Source organism: Nanorana parkeri, unplaced genomic scaffold (genome assembly GCF_000935625.1).
Source record: "Nanorana parkeri isolate BGI_ZX_2015 unplaced genomic scaffold, ASM93562v1 scaffold550, whole genome shotgun sequence".
In the NCBI taxonomy this organism is placed as follows: domain Eukaryota; kingdom Metazoa; phylum Chordata; class Amphibia; order Anura; family Dicroglossidae; genus Nanorana; species Nanorana parkeri.
In genome coordinates this window covers 555,925-574,192 of record NW_017306818.1, presented here as the reverse complement: position 1 = coordinate 574,192, position 18,268 = coordinate 555,925, and the positions used below count along the sequence as shown (strand labels likewise).

The 18,268-nt window shown below is 43.9% G+C and overlaps 1 protein-coding gene across 1 annotated transcript in view; it reads right to left on the bottom strand.

Moving 5' to 3' along the window:
- Positions 1-18,067, bottom strand: part of APBB3 (amyloid beta precursor protein binding family B member 3) — a 71,654-nt gene extending 53,587 nt beyond the window's left edge. Inside the window, exon 1 of the mRNA XM_018561906.1 lies at positions 17,733-18,067. Coding sequence (XP_018417408.1) covers positions 17,733-17,781 — 49 coding nt within the window. The 5' untranslated portion in view covers positions 17,782-18,067. The remainder of the gene's footprint in view (positions 1-17,732) is intronic.
- Between the last annotated feature and the right edge of the window lie 201 nt (positions 18,068-18,268).

Sequence of the window (18,268 nt, the reverse complement as noted above, 5' to 3'; positions counted from 1 at the left end):
AGAAAGTTTGAGAAATTCAAAAGAATCCTTAAGACTGCAAATCTTACAGGGGAATCTTGGAAGGTTTTTGCTTCAGGGTTCCTATATGTGTACAAAGTGACTAGACATGCAACTACACAATTATCACAAAAAGCTTGCAGACATACAACACCTGCAAAGTCCAGTGCCTCAAAGTCATTAGCTGCCAAGACTGGTAAAGATCAACAAGATAAAAGCAAACCTTATTCTGATCAGAAACGTGATGCAAGAGAACACTTTCAGTCTGGATCTCTAGTTAGAGTTAAAATGCAACTGAAGCCATAACTTTTTGGAGAGGCATTAGATGATCTTCTAGGATTGTATTGCTGTCTGTGTCCCTGTTAGAGATATTTACCTTTTCTATTTCTCCTGGTGGAAGGAAATCCCAAATTTTAGCTTGTCATCAGTGTTGGAAATGCAACAGCATATATGTGATTGTATTACTTGTGTAATTATGTATTTTGAGCTGTAGATGGTGTTGTAGTGCAGTGTTAGTCTCTATGCTTATGCATGTTTATCTATGATATATACAGGAAGTTCTGTCTGTATGCTGTATAATGCTGTATTCTTATGTAATGTCCTTATAAGCAAGTAAAACTTCAGCATTCCTCAAGATCTCAGTGCTTCATCTAAACACATAACCATCAGTTTATGTGCCCAGACACTAAACAGAATACTGCAAGTCAACGAGAGCCACATCCAAGCTACTGAAAGATGGCAAGCAGTTCAATATGAAGTTTGCAATTGCAAAGCTCAACAATACCAACTACCAGCTATGGAAGTTCAAGCTTGAAATGCTGCTAAGCAAAGACAACTTGTGGCAAGTACCGAGTACAGACAGACCCACTAATGGACCCATGGAGGAATGGGACAAGAAGAACAGGCAAGCAAAAGCAATTATAAGTCTGGTAGTGGAAGATGTCCACCTCATCCACATAAGAAAAGAGAATACAGCTAAAGGTATGTGGACTGCATTACAAAATCTGAGCATTCAAACCTAAACAGTAAACTATAACTGCTACGCAAGCTATATAAGATGAGGCTAGAAAGAGGCCAGGAAATGTGTGAACATGTGAATGCCATACTGGAAATCATAGAACAGCTACATGCAATGGGAGAGGAAATTAAAGATAACCATGTGGTGGCATTACTGCTATGCAGCCTTCCAGAGTCATACAGTGCTCTTACTAATGGTCTGGAAACCAGACCTGAGTAGGAACTAACACTAGAATATGCTAAAGGAAAATTAATCAATGAATATAACAGAAAGGGAAAAAAATATGCACAATGAAGAAAACGTGAAAGCCCTTAAAGCGGACCTTTACGAACATCTTTAAAATAACAACAAGCACACTTTTAGAAGTGTTTAGTAATGGCAATCTACAAACACATACTTCTAGATAATTGCCGCCTTTGTATTCTTTATACTTTATTTCTCTTTTCTTCCCCAGTCTTCTGACGGTGGCCATGTTTACTAAGAGCAGATTACTAGCTCTCCTTTCATTTCCTTGAATTCTGGCAAATGTGGCTAGAACATGTGACCATGCACATCATCTCAGGGGAGGAAATTGCCTTTCCCTGAGAACTCGTGAGATTACAGGTGAGATTTCCCAGCAATGCTCTGCTGATGACAAGACAATCCCAGTGTGCATTGCTTTGGCAAACTGAAGTCATTTTGCTCTTTCAAAGCAGGAAGTGAATGCTCTGCAAGTGTAAGTATTTTATATTCACAGCATCTCACAGCTGACATGTCTATGTTATTATTAATCGCCATTCTTCTAATGCCAACCTGATGGCTAGAAGTTCCCGGTCTCCGACATAATTCCTTTCGGCCACACTCAGTTTCCTGGAAAAATATGCTACGGGGTGCAGGAGGCTCCTCAAGCCCTGATGTTGTGACAGAACAGCCCCAACTGCAGCTTCTGAGGCGTCCACTTCCAGGACATATGGCAGCACTGGGTCTGGGTGCCTCAGGATCGGGGCGGACGTGAATTGTAGCTTGAGCTGTGCGAAGGCTGCCTGGGCCTCTTGGGACCACTGGAAACGACTCAGCTTCTTGGTCAACTGTGTGATAGGCAGGATGACTTTTGTAAAAATCCTGAATTAATCTCCGATAAAAGTTAGCGAAGCCAACGAAGCGATGTACGCCCTTCCTGTCCGTGGGTGGAGGCCAATCCAGGATGGCCGATATCTTCTGGGGATCCATGGAGATGCCACTGGCTGAGATAACCAGCCCTAAAAACTTGACGCTCAAATTCGCACTTCTCGGCCTTGACATACAGCCCATGCTGTCGGAAAGGGGTTAGGACCTTTTTCACGTGGTTGCAATGGAGATCCAGGGAGGCCGAGAAGATGAGGATGTCATCAAGGTAAACAATGACAAAGAGGTCCAGGACGCCATGGAAGACATCATTCACCAGGTGTTAGAAGGTGGCCGGGGTATTGCAAAGCCCGAAACGCATGACAAGGTACTCCTAGTGCCCGAACCGAATACGGAAGGCCGTCTTCCATTCGTCCCCCTCCCGGATCCGCACGAGATTGTAGGCACCCCGCAGATCAAGTTTGGTGAACACCGTTGCGGAGCGTAATAGCTGGAACAACTCCGGAATTAATGGAAGGGGTAGCGGTTCTTAATGGTGATATTGAGTGATTTTGTCGACACAAGGGCGCAGGGTGCGATCCTTTTTCTCTACAAAGAAGATCCTGGCCCCCGCCGGGGACGTGGATAGGCGAATAAAACCCTTCAGGTTATCCTCGATGTATACCCTGAGGGTGTCCAGCTCTGGTTCGGATAGGGCGGAAAAGGGGATGGCTGCGCCAGGTAGCAGGTCGATGGGGCAATCATAGGCCCGGTGAGGAGGAAGAGTATCGGCCTTTTGCTTGTCAAATACATCAAGGAAGTCATGGTGGACACGGGGAACCATCTGACGTAGGTCTGAGGCTGGTTGGCAGAGTGCCAGGCCTCGGGGCTTCTCTGAGTGTGTGCAGTACTGTTTGCAATAGGCCGAATTAAAGGAGACCGTCCCGGTGGCCCAATCAATGTGTGGGTTATGAGCACGGCATTCCTAGGATGATCGGAGATAGAGGTGACGAGATGACGTCTAAGCAGAGGAGTTCATGGTGCCCGGAAAAGATAGTAGTGGGGATGGGGATAGTTTCCTGGGTAACTGGTCCAGAACTGGGAGGATTGCCATCTGCCAGATGGATGAGTAATTCCTGGAGCTTGGGTTGCAGGGGGATCTGGTGCTGGAGTGCGAGCCTGTGATCCAGGAAACAGCTGCATGCTCCGGAGTCAAGGATGGCCTGGGAATGGAGAACCCTCCCTGGCAGCTGTAACTACACAGGAACAACAAGGTGAGAGGAGATCCACATCAACCCAGACTCAGGCGTGAGGTTGGTGCGTGGGCACTTATGGGTCTTGTTGGGGTGGGTTCGTGCATAGTGTCCTGGTCCTCTGCAATACAGGCACAGATCCAGCTGGCGACGTCGCTCCTTCTCTCTCCTGGGGTGAGCAGGCCTCGCAGCAGACCTATCTGCATGGGTTCTGCAGGTTCAGGAAATAACCCTGATAGTGCCGGTCCGTGGTTGGGATGAAAAGCTGGCAGGGATGCCGAGACCCGAGGCAGCATCCAGGTGGGTCGGGGCTGGCTAGCCCTCTCCGTCCTTCGTTCTCGGAGGCGTCGGTCAATCTGTGTGGCCAGCAGGATTAGTTCATCCAGGACATCGGGCACTCCAACTCGAGCCAACTCATCTTTCAGGGACTCTGATAATCCCAGGCGGAACTGGTGGCGGAGCGCTGCCTGATTCCACTCTGTGTCGGAACCCCACCTCTTGAACTCCGCCACATAGTCTTCCACAGGCCGGCGGCCTTGGCGAAGCAAGACTAGAATGGTCTCGGCGGAAGAGACCCGATGGGGGTCATCATATAGCAGGTCCTTGGCGTCCATGAACTCCTTGGATGACTCCAGGAGAGGGTCCGATAGTTCCAGGAGACGGTGGGCCCAGGCCTGTGGTTCGTTCAGCAGAAGTGAGATGATGTTGGTCTGTTCTGTGACGAAGGTGCGGGGTTGGAGCAAAAAGTAGAGCTGGCATGCGTTCCGGAATGCACGGAACTTGTTCCGTTCGCCAGTAAACTTCTCCGGTGCCGGCACACGGGGTTCTGGTGGCAGACTCATGGCGGCATGTGGTGCTGGAGCGGCATCTGCCACGTTGTCTGGTGGGGGAGTCGGTGCAGCTGGGATGGCCCGGGCCAGGGATTCCAGCCGGCCCTCTAGTTGAAAATAGCCTTCCTGGAGACCCTGCACGGCCTGGGTAAGGGAGGCGATCTGCTGGCAAAGCTCCTCCATGGAGGCCTCCTTTCGGACCCACTAGTATGGCTGAGTGATTCTGTTAGGGTTGTAGTGTGGGCCCAAATTGACGAGGAGGACCTCCCTTGCAACCCCGTCTGTGACCACTGGGGTTGAAGACAGTGTGCTCAGGCAGGGGGTGCACGGGTGCCGGGTGCTGATCCTGGGTCACTATGGTGAGCAGAGACCTGGCAGAGTAGTCGGCCGTGCTTGATGATGCCAACATCCAATCAGGAAGTCAGGAGACAGACCGGGTCAATAACAGGCGGGCAATGGAAGTACAAGGGGTTAATCCAATAGAAGTGTCAGGAAGCAAGCTGGGTCGAGAACAAGGGGGCAGCGAGGTACAGAGGGGTAGTCTAATGGGAACGTCAGGAAGGAAAGCCATTACAAAAAGTTTCAGGAGACAGGAGCAAGGTACAGGCATCCACACGTGTCCCCGGTCTATATAAAGCACCTCAGGACGCTCATCCAGTGCTGAGTGTTCTTCAGCCTGTGTGGATGTCTGTACCTTGCTCCCGGGCCTTCTGGCGTCTGCGCGGCCTGGATGTGCCGGCGGACGCCCTCTCCGCGTGCGTCCCCACACCGGAGCCTGGATCGGGACTCGGCGTGTCCCACGGACCGGGACCCGACATGGCCCACGGAGCGAGACCCGGCATGGCCCACGGAGCGAGACCCGATACCCTTCCTTACTCTATCCAAAACTAAAAAGAAAGTTTGGGCTTCAGTTTTACTTTACGAAACTTGGCTATTGAAACTTATTCTACTCAGAGTGATAAGTCAACACCGATGAACTGGCTCATGGGTGGATATGCAATGCCAGTCGTCTTGCACCTGTTGGGCAGGACTCTTCAGAAATTTGACAATGGATATATTCCTATTCCTGCTGAGAACCAAACTGGAGACCAGGAACCCAAACTGACTAGATATATTCAAAGAATCAGCCTCCCATGCGGACAAGGAAGTTTGGAATGTAATTAAAATGCATAGTACTGTTTTGTGATATTATTTACATTGAAGTTGTCTACATTTTCAATATTAAGGAAAAATACTCTTTTGTACTATGAGGGGATGTGGTATGTATACTGCCAGTCTTTAAATTTCACTATTCACAATGATTCCATGTATAATACTTTCTAAACTATGTACAACTCAGTTGGAGTTTCTGATCTGCTATACTCATGGATGCTGGAGCCTATTAATAGAGCACTTCATAACTACTCTGCCTCCCAGACTACAGGATACAACAACGGCTCATAACAATTTTTAATCTGGTTCATTCATCAAGGCCTATATACCGCTATAGAAAGACAAATGATCACCTTTTTATTTTTTTTATTTAGATGAACAGAGAACTCAGGAAAATTACATAAAGATAAAATGGAAAGCTGATCTCCGATAGAACTACAGTATTTGAAAGTAGTTTCTCAATTAGTTTATTTATTGCAGGATTTTCTTGTTTGCTCTGTGTCCGATGTCCAACAAAACTAGCCACTTCTTAATTTACCCACTTTAAAGTCAGTGGGAGCTTTTGCTTTAATGTACTTGTTATTCTACTTACAATTAGGAGATAGAGGTCTGTTAATTAGAAAATATATTGGAGGCAGTTGAACATTGAGCCAACACGTGGCAGTGAAGATTAATAGTCCTTATGGCCTTGCACTGGTACAAATGTTCTCTTCAAGCAGAACTTCACAGCCATGATCTAAATATTAATTTAATAAGGGTATTCTTGTTCTTTCATAATACATCTCAGCAAAATGACTGTGCTATGCCTATGCATTTTCCTGCTGTATCATAAGTGAAACCTGATATACACTTGGCAGAAGAACACAGGGAAATGCTGAAACTCATTTTACATAAAGCAAAGGAATGTAGCATTTAAATGGAATAGTCATGCACATACTGCTTTTATTTCAAATTGGCACAACAAAGGAAATAAATATATACACATATATATATATATATACAGGGCTTGAAAAATTTGATGGTGTCTCACCAGTCAGTCAAAAATGTCACCAGTCAGCATGACCAGACTATAGCCTTGCAATTTATGTAAAATTTTTTTGGGGACAGATGGAGCTTTCTTTTGGAGGTATATAGTCACCACGGGGGGGGGGGGGGCGGGGTGACTATATACCTATAAAATGTAAAAAAAAAGTTTCCCTACGTTATGTTAGGTCACGTCAGGTAAATAGACACCAAACATGTCAAGCCCTAAAATTGCGTGCACCCGCAAAATCGCAAAAAACGCCCATAGGCGACGATTAAAACGCTTTTACTGCTCATCAGTTTAGTGTTATCAGTGATTGATGGCTCTAAAATTATTGCTCTCACTCAGGGGACGTAGGAGGGAGCGCTGCCTGCTCTCAGGATGGCCGAGCGGTCAGGGGGAGAGAAGCCGCGCCCGCAGCTGTCAGGATGGCCGAGCGGCGAGGAGATCGGAGCCGCTGTCATCCTGTCAGTTTCAGGATGACAGCGGCTCTGTGCGTGGCAGAGCGGGGGATCGGTAAATATCAATGATACTTACCGATCCTCCTTGTGAGAAGGACAAACCCTGAGCGATCGTCTGATCACTTCGGTGTTTGTAAATAACTGGGGACACATAGTACTTATATTGTGCCGACAAGTTTAATACCTTTGAATAAAAGTTTTATTTTTATCATACTTTTTAATATATTTTTGTTTGCGGCTTAACAAAATAGGAGTCTTTAAATGGTGCGGATATTGGGGGAAATGGGTGTGGTTACTGGGGGTGTGGCCACTGAGGGACGCTATAAAGCTTTCGCGCACAGGGCGCCTAAAGGCCTAAGGCCGGCCCTGCCTGCACCCACTGGCACCAGTGTAGGGGTAATTTCTTACATGAACACAAGTTTAGGGGTTTTTCTCACTCCCATTAACCCTCTGATAAATGTGCCTCCATTTCATGGTATTGTTGCAACTGCCCGTATGTTGCCAGCGTATTTGAACAACTGTCTATTTGTTGCCTTCAAATTGAAACAATTGCCCATTTGTTTCTTGTGTATTGTATAGTTTGCCTTGTTATTGCCTGTATATTGTAGTGATTGCCCATTGGCTGCCTGTGTGATGTTATGATTGTTTGTTGTCTGTGTATTTTACATATTTGTGGTTTAACTCTCCGTTATCCGGCATCCACGGGGACTGGTAGAGTCCAGATAAATTTAGTTTCTGGTTGCTTGAGAGTTACTATTAAAAGTAGGTCTAACTAATGCCGTACCCCATAATATACCATACCATAAACTCTGTATTGACTTCATATTAATATTGAAATGCAGTAATCAAAAGCAAATTCAGACAAATAGACACACTTAAGACAAATTAAGACATGATCATTTCCAGGATAATACATGTCGCAGATCAGCAAAACAGTGAGCACACAGCAGATTTATTTTTCTGGTTAGGTGAGAGTTGTGGTTAGTTGAATACCAGATAACTTAGAATTTACTGTATCTATGTATTGCCATGACTAAACCTTTGTAGCTGCTGTTTGCAGCTGATGTACTGTATTGCTAGGATTGCTGCTTTCTTACTTTCGTATCATCATGTGACTGCTGTTTGTTAAGATAACTATGCTACTGTAGTTTAATCCGCCTAAAAACTCTGATATCTCGGCCCTTTCTCCGATATGCTGTGCTGCATTCCAAGTGCCACCACCCACCACTCTCAAAAATCTCAGGCTCATGTAGTTATAAACATTCCCAGGAATGTTACTAACTCCTGAACTCCTCTGGCTCACTGTAAAGTGTGTTCCATATTTCTGACCACTGCACTCTGTACACTCTACTGTACACAAGATACTGCTGACCATTGCACTCTATACACTCTCCTGTCCACTTGATACTCCTGATCACTGCACTCTGTCCACTGTACTGAACACTCGATACTTCTGATCACTTCAATCTGTGCACTCTACTTTACATTAGATACTTCTGTTCACTGCACTCTGTACACTAGAAACTTATGATCACTGCACTGTATGTGCTCTACTGTACACTAAATACTCCTGACCACTGCACTCTGTACATTCTACTTTACACTAAAAGCTCCTGACCACTGCACTCTGTATGCTCTGCTGTACACTAGATACTTCTGATCACTGCATTTTATATGCTCTACTGTTGTCAGGAAGCCAGAACCAGGGTTCATGCTCAACGGTTTTTCCCATAGAGCTTTGCCAGGTTCTGCGTCTTTGCGTGGATGCCTATGAGCTCGTAATTTGAGTTCTGGGACCCTCAGTTGCCTATTTAGGCCGTGACGTCCAGTCCCCATGCGCTGTCTGGTTGTCAGCTATTCCCGTGTTCCTGAATTCCTGTATTCTGATCCGTCTTCCAGTTACCGACCCGACTTGTCTTGACCTCCCGCTACTTTTCCATGTTCCTGAAACCCCCGGCTTTCTTCTGACCACTGCTTCTGCCTTACACCTTGTACCGCATTGCCTGCACGTTGCTGACCCCGGCCTGTTCCTGCCTTTCGCCTTGGTATCTCGCTACCCGCCTGTTAATGGCTCAACCTGCCTCGACCACGGATTGCCTAAAGACCATTCCTGAAGTGCCTCTCTTCAGAGCCTGAACCTTGCCCAGGTTCTACCAGCATCGCAGAGACTGTTGCCTGGCAGAGTGGTCATCATCCGCTACTTGTGCCCCCTTGCGCCCCAGTACTCCATTCAGGCGCTCTGGGACCACTTCAGGGTGCATGACAACTGTACACTAGATACTCCTGATCACTGCACTCTGTACACTAGATCCTTTGTTCTCAACTGGTGGGTCGTGACCCAAAAGTGGGTCGCGACCCCATGTTCAGTGGGTCGTCGTGTGCCTTCCACTTTTCTAGGTGAGAGGCTCCTCAGCCTCCCACTAGCACAGCACTGTCAGTTCTTGTGCCAATCAGCCATTCAAAATTTGCTGCCTGTTGCCGAGTGTCAGCTTGAGGTGGGATGGGCTGGGGCCATGAGGAAGCTACATCTATATGTACAGCTCCCTCACGTGTCCTGTAGAGGTGCCTGGACCAGAGTGACATCACATTCTGGCTCTCACCACCTCTACAGGGATCGCAAAGGGAGTTGTACAAGCAATGTACATATGAATGGAGCTCCTTGACAGCACAGCAGCCCCCACTGGACCCCAGGCTGAGGATCCACTCCAGTTCTCGTAAGGTATGGAGACTGGGTGGATCATTTGAATGGCACCCCTAAACCACCTCCCATCCACAGCTCGATCTCCCGCACCGGAAAACACATGGTACCGCAATGCTGTGTGTTCCATTAGAGTGCAACTTGGGTCGCGACTTAATGACCAAGGACCAATGTGGGTCCGGAGGTTACACAGGTTGAGAACCACTGCATTAGATACTTTTGACCACTGCACTCTATACACTCTACTGTACACTCCACACTCCTGATCACTGCACTCTGTACACTCTGCTCTACACTAGATACTTCTAACCAGTGCACTCTGCTGTTGCTATATTGTATACTACATAGGTCTGAAAACTGTACTCTTTAAGCTATGCTGTACAGTACATTCTCCTGACCAAAGTGTGTATTTTCTCAACAGACCTATATTTATAACCCCCACCCCTTGCTCCAATATGAAATTCTGCCTAAGCTACTAATGCTTTTCTTGCGGAAACAATGCCTAAATGTATGTGATGCTGAAAAGGCAATACAGCTGGTTGCAGACAGAAAGCTGAACAGCTGTGTGGACATTCGCTACCTGAACAATAAAAACAACCCTGTGGATGTTCAGGAGCCCCACCAGGCAAATTAATCAACAATTTATAAACACATTTATTATGTACAGGCTAAAGCTTCAGTTTTTCTGAACTGTAGTATTAATGACTGCTAGAAGTATGGCAAATATTGTTCAGCTGCTGGCTGTAATCTAAAACTAGCCATATACAGATTGAATTTTGCCCATTTTCTACTGCATTGGCCAAAATTTGATCCATCAGTGGCCTTGCGTGACCACACAGCTCAACAAATGTTGGTTTTTCAATCCACTTTTGTTGAAGGAGCTTGGTGGAAAATTGCTAGCCAAACAGTAATTGCAGCCAATCGGCAGAAGACACGTATTCTGACACTCTTTAGCGTAGATGCTGGAGTCAAGTAATTTCCTCTTAAGGTGTATGGCCATGGTAGCAGACTGGACTGCTGCTGTTTTTATAATATAGGAGCCTATGTGCATGGCTCCACCCACACAGCCATGTCCACCATCCACAGATTCTTTAAACAGGATCTGTGAATGGTTGAAACGGCTGTATGGGTGGAGCCATGCACGGTTGCACCAGACTATAAAAACAGCAACAGCCTACAAGGGGAAGAACCCTGTGATGCAGGTAAGTGAATCATGGAATAAAGGGTAAACTTAGCCTTTAAATGTAGCTTTTGTCAACTTCCATTCTTTTTCCTGCTTGTCCCCACATTTCCATTATTTACAAATGATATCATATTGCTATGTTTTGTTTTTAGTAAATGGCTTTAAAGCAGCTCCAGTCTGCATGAATAAATAAAACCTGAGTGAATAAAACCTGAAATGCCAAAATACAGAGCAATTTTGTATATATGTTTTAAAAATGGTACCTTCTATCAATAAAAGCTTTTAGTGAATTCCAATCAAAGTGAGTGTTCCTTTGGCACAATCTCCCCAGGTTTACCAGAAAGGAGCATTGTGACAGATTGATGTCTGTAGTGTGTACTGTGCATTGCAGTATACTGCAGGCAGAAGGAAACATTTACGCCATCTTCACTCCCTGAAATATTATTCTGTTCTTACAGGGTTCTGACAGGTTACAAGGCATAAGGCAGCAGACGGACTGAGCTTTGTGAGATTGTAATCATTTTTTTTATATTTCCTGGTCACAGGTTGAGAGGTGGTAGATGAACTGACCTATGTGAGAGTGATGGATTTTTACACTGACACAGCAAAGGGTGAGAAGCAGAAAAGACTGAGCCTCCACATACTTAACATGAAAAATAAAAATAAATCACATTTAGGGAATCTGGAAGTCTGTTTTACTTTACTGAGAATACAGAATCACTGGGAACTACTGTTACAGTTGTGTTTCTCCTGGTCTGGGAAATCCAATTTGGGCATTTGAACATTATGACCAACCACCAAATACTGAGTAGGTCCCCCTTTTGCAGCCAAAACAGCCTTGACCCATCCAGGCATGGACTCCACTAAACCTCTGAAGGCATGCTGTGGTATCTGGCACCAAGCAGTTAGTAGCAGATCCTTTAAGTCTGGATCAGACTTGTTTTTCCAGCATATCCCACAGATGCTCAATTAGATTGAGATCTGAAGAATTTGAAGGGCAAATTAACACCTCAAACTCATTGTTGTGTTCCTAAAACCATTCTTGAACCAATTTTGCAGTGGCAGGGCACATTATTCTGCTGTAAGAGGGCACTGCCATCAGGGAATACCGTTTCCACGAAGGGGTGTACTTGGTCAGCAACAATGTTTAAGTAAGTGGTGCATGTCAAAGTAACATCTACATGCATGGCAAGACCCAAGGTTTCCCAGCAGAACATTGACCAAAGCATCACACTGCCTCCCGCGGCTTGTCTTCTTCCCATAGTGCATCCTGGTGCCATCTCTTCCGCAGCGACACACATGCACTCGGCCATCCACATGATGTAAACGTGATTCATTAATTTGCCCCGTGGTCCAGTTCTGATGCTCACGTGCCCATTGTAAGCACTTTTGGAGGTGGACAGAGGTCAGCATGGGTACCCGGACTGGTCTGCGCCTATGCAGCTCCATATGCAACAAACTGTGATGCACTGTATGTTCAATAAGTACTATCCTTGTCGCACTCCTTACCGATATGTCCCTTGTAGTGGGGGGTGCTCGCAGTGACTGCGGATGGCGCCGCGAATGTCAGCAAAATTGTAGAAATGTCACCAGCACATCAGTCCTTTTAAGATAGCAAAAGTTTCATTTATTGAAGTTTTTTGTCATATGACCAAACAAGCGCTTTCGGGACCGCACAGGGTCCCTTCATCAGGCTTTCTACTTCAAATGTAGAAAACAGCTTGCTACATTGGTATTTCCTTCAATGTTTTGCAGTAACAGAGCAATAAATGTTCAACATAAATTATAACGTACCTAACATACCAGACTTGGCGAACATTTTTTTTTTTTAAATACAAATCTTTTCAGCAATAATGACGGTCAGTTGTAGTGCTTGGGTATATGAGTGCCCCTTATTGCCCCTTATGCCCCTTATTCTGTACAGCTTTACTCTGAAGTATATACATTTTTCCCTTTCTGTTATTGCCCTTACACTGGAACATTAAAATCAATTTTAGAATAAAAAAATGTACTATAACTGTTACCACACTTTTTAGGGAAAGCATTGCCATCGCTGCACTGCAGGTGTTTATAGTTGCTTAAATGATGTATATTTTAGCACCTTGTGAATTAGTGCTTCAAAAACGCAAAACTGGGGGTATCTCTATAACATCTACAATATTTTATTTTAATATACCTGGAAGGTGAAAGCATCGTCCCATAATCTGTTTTAATTTTGACATATTTTTCTTAAATGCCAGACTATTATAACACATTTACTATAGTAGTGAAGTACACATAGGGGTCTGTTTATAAGTAATTTAGTTTTTGGTATTTTTTACAAGGTAATATACACTCACTGGCCACTTTATTAGGTACACCTCTTCAACTGCTCGTTAACACAAATATATAATCAACCAAATAACACAGGGCAGTAACTCAATGCATTTAGGCATGTAGACATGGTTAAGATGGTCTGTTGAAGTTCAAACAGAGCATCAGAATGGGGAAGAAAGTTGATTTAAGTGACTTTGAACATGGCATGGTTGTTGGTGCCAGACTGGCTGGTTTGTGTATTTCAGCAACTGCTGATCTACTGGGATTTTCATACACAACCATCTCTAGGCTTTATGGAGAATGGTCTGAGAAAGAGAAAATATCCAGTGAGCGGCAGCTCTCTGGGCAAGAATACCTTGTTGATGCCAGAGATCAGAGGAGAATGGGCAGACTGGTTCAAGATGATAGAAAGGCAACAGTAACTCAAATAACCACTCGTTACATCCGTGGTATGCAGAAGAGCATCTCTGAACGCACAACACGTCGAACCTTGAAGGAGATGGGCTAAGGCAAACAGAAGACCACACCGAGTGCCACTTCTGTCAGCTAAGAACAAGAAACTGAGGCTGCAGTTTGCAAGGGCTCACCAAAAGTCTAAAATAGAAGATTGGAAAAGACAAAATCTGGCGCAGGTGTGCATGGCAACCAATCAGCTTCTCTCTTTTATTTTCAAATCTTAACTGAACAAACTGAAGAGAGCAGCTGATTGGTTGCCATACACAGCTGTTCCAGATTTTGTCTGCTACAGTTTAGATAAAATCTTCCCACTGTATGGTCATTGAGGGGCATACCATGGAATAAGCAAAGCGTGCCTCCTTATATCTCTCACTCCTAGCCGTGAACCTTACATATAGAGTATATATCGTATTTGCCGGGGTATAAGACAGGTTCTGAGACCAGAAAACATTGCCCGAAAATCGGGGGTCGTCTTATACGCCGGGTATGGATGTGGTATACTGTATACTGTATGTAGCCGAAGCTACATACAGTATACTGCGCTGAGCCAATCACGGCAGGCTTTGTATTAACGGATACAAAGCCTGTATTCCTTAATACAAAGCCTGCCATGATTGGCTCAGCGCGGTATACTGTATGTAGCCGAAGCTACATACAGTATACTGCGCTGAGCCAATCACGGCAGGCTTTGTATTAACGGATACAAAGCCTGTATTCCTTAATACAAAGCCTGCCATGATTGGCTCAGCGCGGTATACTGTATGTAGCCGAAGCTACCGTACATACAGTATTACCACACATCCAGCGGGCTGACAGATTAGCCTCCCTGGCGGTCTGATGATTTTATTTTTATTTTTTTAGTTTTTTGTTCTGGCTATAAAAGGCTTTTTGTCATGTTCAGAGTTCTAAAGATCAAGTCTTTTTGATACCAAACTCAATTCTCTCAATACCAGCAAGGAGGAGAGCTAATAAAAGCAAGCCACTTGATACTAGATATTGAAAAGAGCCCCAAGACGTAGCTCACAGCATGTTACCAAAAAGGCTTTGGGCTAAAGAACTCAACCCCATGTCTACTTACAGTGTATACTGTATTTATTAAGGTAATTTGTAGCACTCTGCTTTTGATATTTTAGCAGTTTTACATTGTTAACTTCCTTTCGATTGGCACAAAGTTGCAATGTGGTGACTGCAAACCCCCAATGAATGTGTTCCTTTTGTGTTGTTGTAACAAAGAGGGTCTTTACTTTTGCCTAAATCTTCAGACTTACAGGGAACCAGAGCTGCAATGTTAGACTTCAACAGCAGAATACCCTGCAGTTAAAATCTGCTATTTTAGTGAGACCACTAAGATATATAGGTTCTGTGAACACTATTACATCAGAATGGCTGGCGTATCCTGACCAATGTAAATACACTGGGGTCCTCCCAGTGGACAGCATCTCAGGCTCCATTCACACATAGCGGCAGCGGTTTCCAGGAAAACCGCACAGAACGAGAACGCGCAAACGGTAACATATGAGCAGGATTCTGCGCGTTTGCGGCTATTACTATATTACTATAACCGGCAGAATCTGCCCATAAAATTGTGCTTGGACTATTTTGCATACCGCACGGCTGCCGCAATACTCTGAACAATGCACTGGTTTTTATGTTTAGCGCGTTTCCACGCGTATTCGTACATGCAAATACACGCGGAAAACCGCTCATGTGTAAATGGAGCCTCATGCTTATAAAAGGCTGGTTAAAACCAGTTTGAAGAACTTTTTTGGGATATCAGATAAAGTAAAAAACAGTTGGTGGTAAGTTGATAAAACTGTGCTTCCAATTCAATAAAACAATCAGTTTTTCTGCCACCAGTTGTCCACAACACAATAATACTTGTGTAATAATTGATCCACAGGGCATGGTGGGGGAAGTGGCGTAACAACCGGGGGGCAGTGTGGCTGCCCCGGGCGCAAAGCAGTGACCGGCCGGCAGGCAGTGACCCGGCGAGACCCGGCGAATGAAAGGCTGCAGCGGTGTGGAATCTCTGTCCTGGAGGTGACAGGTTCAATAAAGAGAACCTGCCACCTCCAAATGCTATCACACAGGGGCATGTTAGCTCCTGTGTGATAGCGGTAAAGTTAAGTGAAAAAACATTTATAAAAAAATAATTTAAAAAATACAAATAAAAAAATAAAAAAAAATAAGAATAAGAAAAACATGATTAAATGAAAAAAATAAAAAGGTGATTAAAAAGTAAAAAATATCATGGCCCACTTGCCCATGATAACCAGTTGATTGGCAGGTTCCTTCCCTACAGGCACCCGGACTCCCCAGGACAGAAGGAGGACAGGAGCCTGCCAATCAGCTTGTTACTATTCCCTTGGTGATAATTGGGGGTGTACAGGGACAATGAGGGCATGCTGGAACTTGTAGTTCCCTGGGTAATATTTGGGGGGGGTGTAGTGAGACAATGAGGGTATGCTAGGACTTGTAGTTTAATTACGTCGATATGCCCCAGCATGCTCTCATTGTACCTGTACACCCCCACATATCACCGGGGACCTCAAAGGTACGAAGCAGAATACCATAAAAGGTTCAAACTGAATTCTGATTATTTATACATGGATGAAAGTTATTTAAAAAATAGATTTTACCATCATTTTGCAGAAATGCCAATGGGCAAAATCAAATCACTTTAAATGCAAAAGCAAGGTAATCTTTTTCATGGCCTTAGTCTATATATGTATAGTAATAAATAAAAAATAAATATGTCCATGCCACTACTATAAATGCATTCAAAGAGAAATAAAGATATACAGTAATTTTGCACACATACATAAAAACATAAACATGTGCACATAAATATTTTCATTTAACCGTGGTTATCACTCTCAGCCACTGAAAGGTGGCTGCATGCCAATAATGCTGCTTATATTGCGCTGACATCATTAAAGGGGTCCACCTCCTGGAAAATGTAATTACCCACAACCCCCAGCCATTCACAGCTCGTGTTGGCTCAACCCCAAGAGCAACAAAACCACCGCCATTTTTAGAGTGTTATCAAAATAATGATTCTATTAGACAGCTTTGGCTATCAACTTTCTTCTTTATTTTTAAACATCCACTGTGTGTATTGGGAACTACTGCAGTTTTATTTGCTGCCACCTGGGGATTAGGGTTTGTGAACATTCCATAGTTAACTGTAGGTAAGAGCAGAAAAGACTACCTTGGGAATAAGTTAAACATGAACATTCCTCATTGGGCACAACAAAGTCTTCAAAAACCTGCAGATGATTTATAGTGATATTATGAATAATGTTTACAAAGTTAAAATATTTCTGGCATTCAATATAAAATATTCCAAAAGGTGACATTATACTTTTAAAAAGCATAATCTTGATGGGCCAGTCTACTAATATTTCAGCTTTGGATGGACTTGGGTGAGATGAATGATATACTGGATGCTTTCATCTCTCATATATTGCAGCTGAGAGTACTCTCTGTTGGAGTCCCCCCTTAGCCATTCTCAGCATGGTGTTTAACTCCTCCTGCTACATTCTGCATAAAGTTAAAATTAATTTAAAATCCAATAAAAAAATTGAGACCCTCAAATGCAAAATGCTTCCACCAGATTTTCTTGGATATATAAGATGTCTGTGTGAGGTCCGAACCTGCCAAAAGCCTCCCCACACTAATATATCAGTTATTTGTGAACTGACACTCTTAGTATTTTGGTGGATTATAAAACTTTTGTTTTGCATTACATGTAATCTTGCCACACATGGTTGTCATTTGTAGCCATCGGTCATCATGATTTAAGAAGTTGAAATTTCAGTATTAGAAACACCAAATCTGCAACTTCATATTTACATAAAAATATTTTTAAAGTTTCAATGAAGCTTTATGTTTAAATGTGGGTATTAACTAAGAAGAAAACATGTACACAAACACACAGTAAACTATTTGATAAACTATAGTTATACAGAGGAATACACACTGCTGGTTTTTGATTTAAAACTCAACACCTGTAAAAGGAACTATCTTTCTAGGGACAATAAGTGATAGTCAATTATTAATTTAAGTACGCACTGGGTTTGCATACTGTACATGTAGTCTGTGCCTCTCACCTGATGTTCCAGGAAGCCATCATGAAAGTCTGCATAGATACAGCAAATCTTTAACTAATAATGGTTGTAAGGCAACTCATTTCTTGCGCATAATGCTACTGTTGAAGAGACTACAGGGAATTCCAGACTGTATAATCAAATCAACTTACCGTCATAATTAACGATAATGATAGCAAGCATGTAATCCTTGCCCAGCATCTTCAAAGTGCCAGGGCTTCAGTCACAACAGGAGGAAGGTGTCCGACCTCTGCAAAATGCCAATGCGATAGGTAAAATATACCAAGCCGGGTGAAGAGATGTTGAGAGTGTTTAGCTCCTTCGTAGATCAGCCTGCAAACAGAGTAGAAAAGTCAGCAGCATCCATCTGCGAGAGGGATGTGGTACTGACATGCACAATGTGCACTGGACAGGAGAAAAGCAATAATGAAAGAGGGAAGCAGAGGCTGGGAGGAGAGGCAGGAGTGAGCTGTTAGTGGGAGTTGCATCCTGGGAGGAGCTGTCCAGTGCTGATGAATGATGCTCTTATACACTAGCTCAGTGTAACACATTTTATGTCTTCAATCAGACATCCCTACACTAAGTACATTCAACAAAGCGGGCATATTTCAGAAATGTTGCAAGTCTACCTTCATTTCTTAAAAAAATCAATTCTATATGTGCTAAAAATTATGTTCTTTTCAATTTT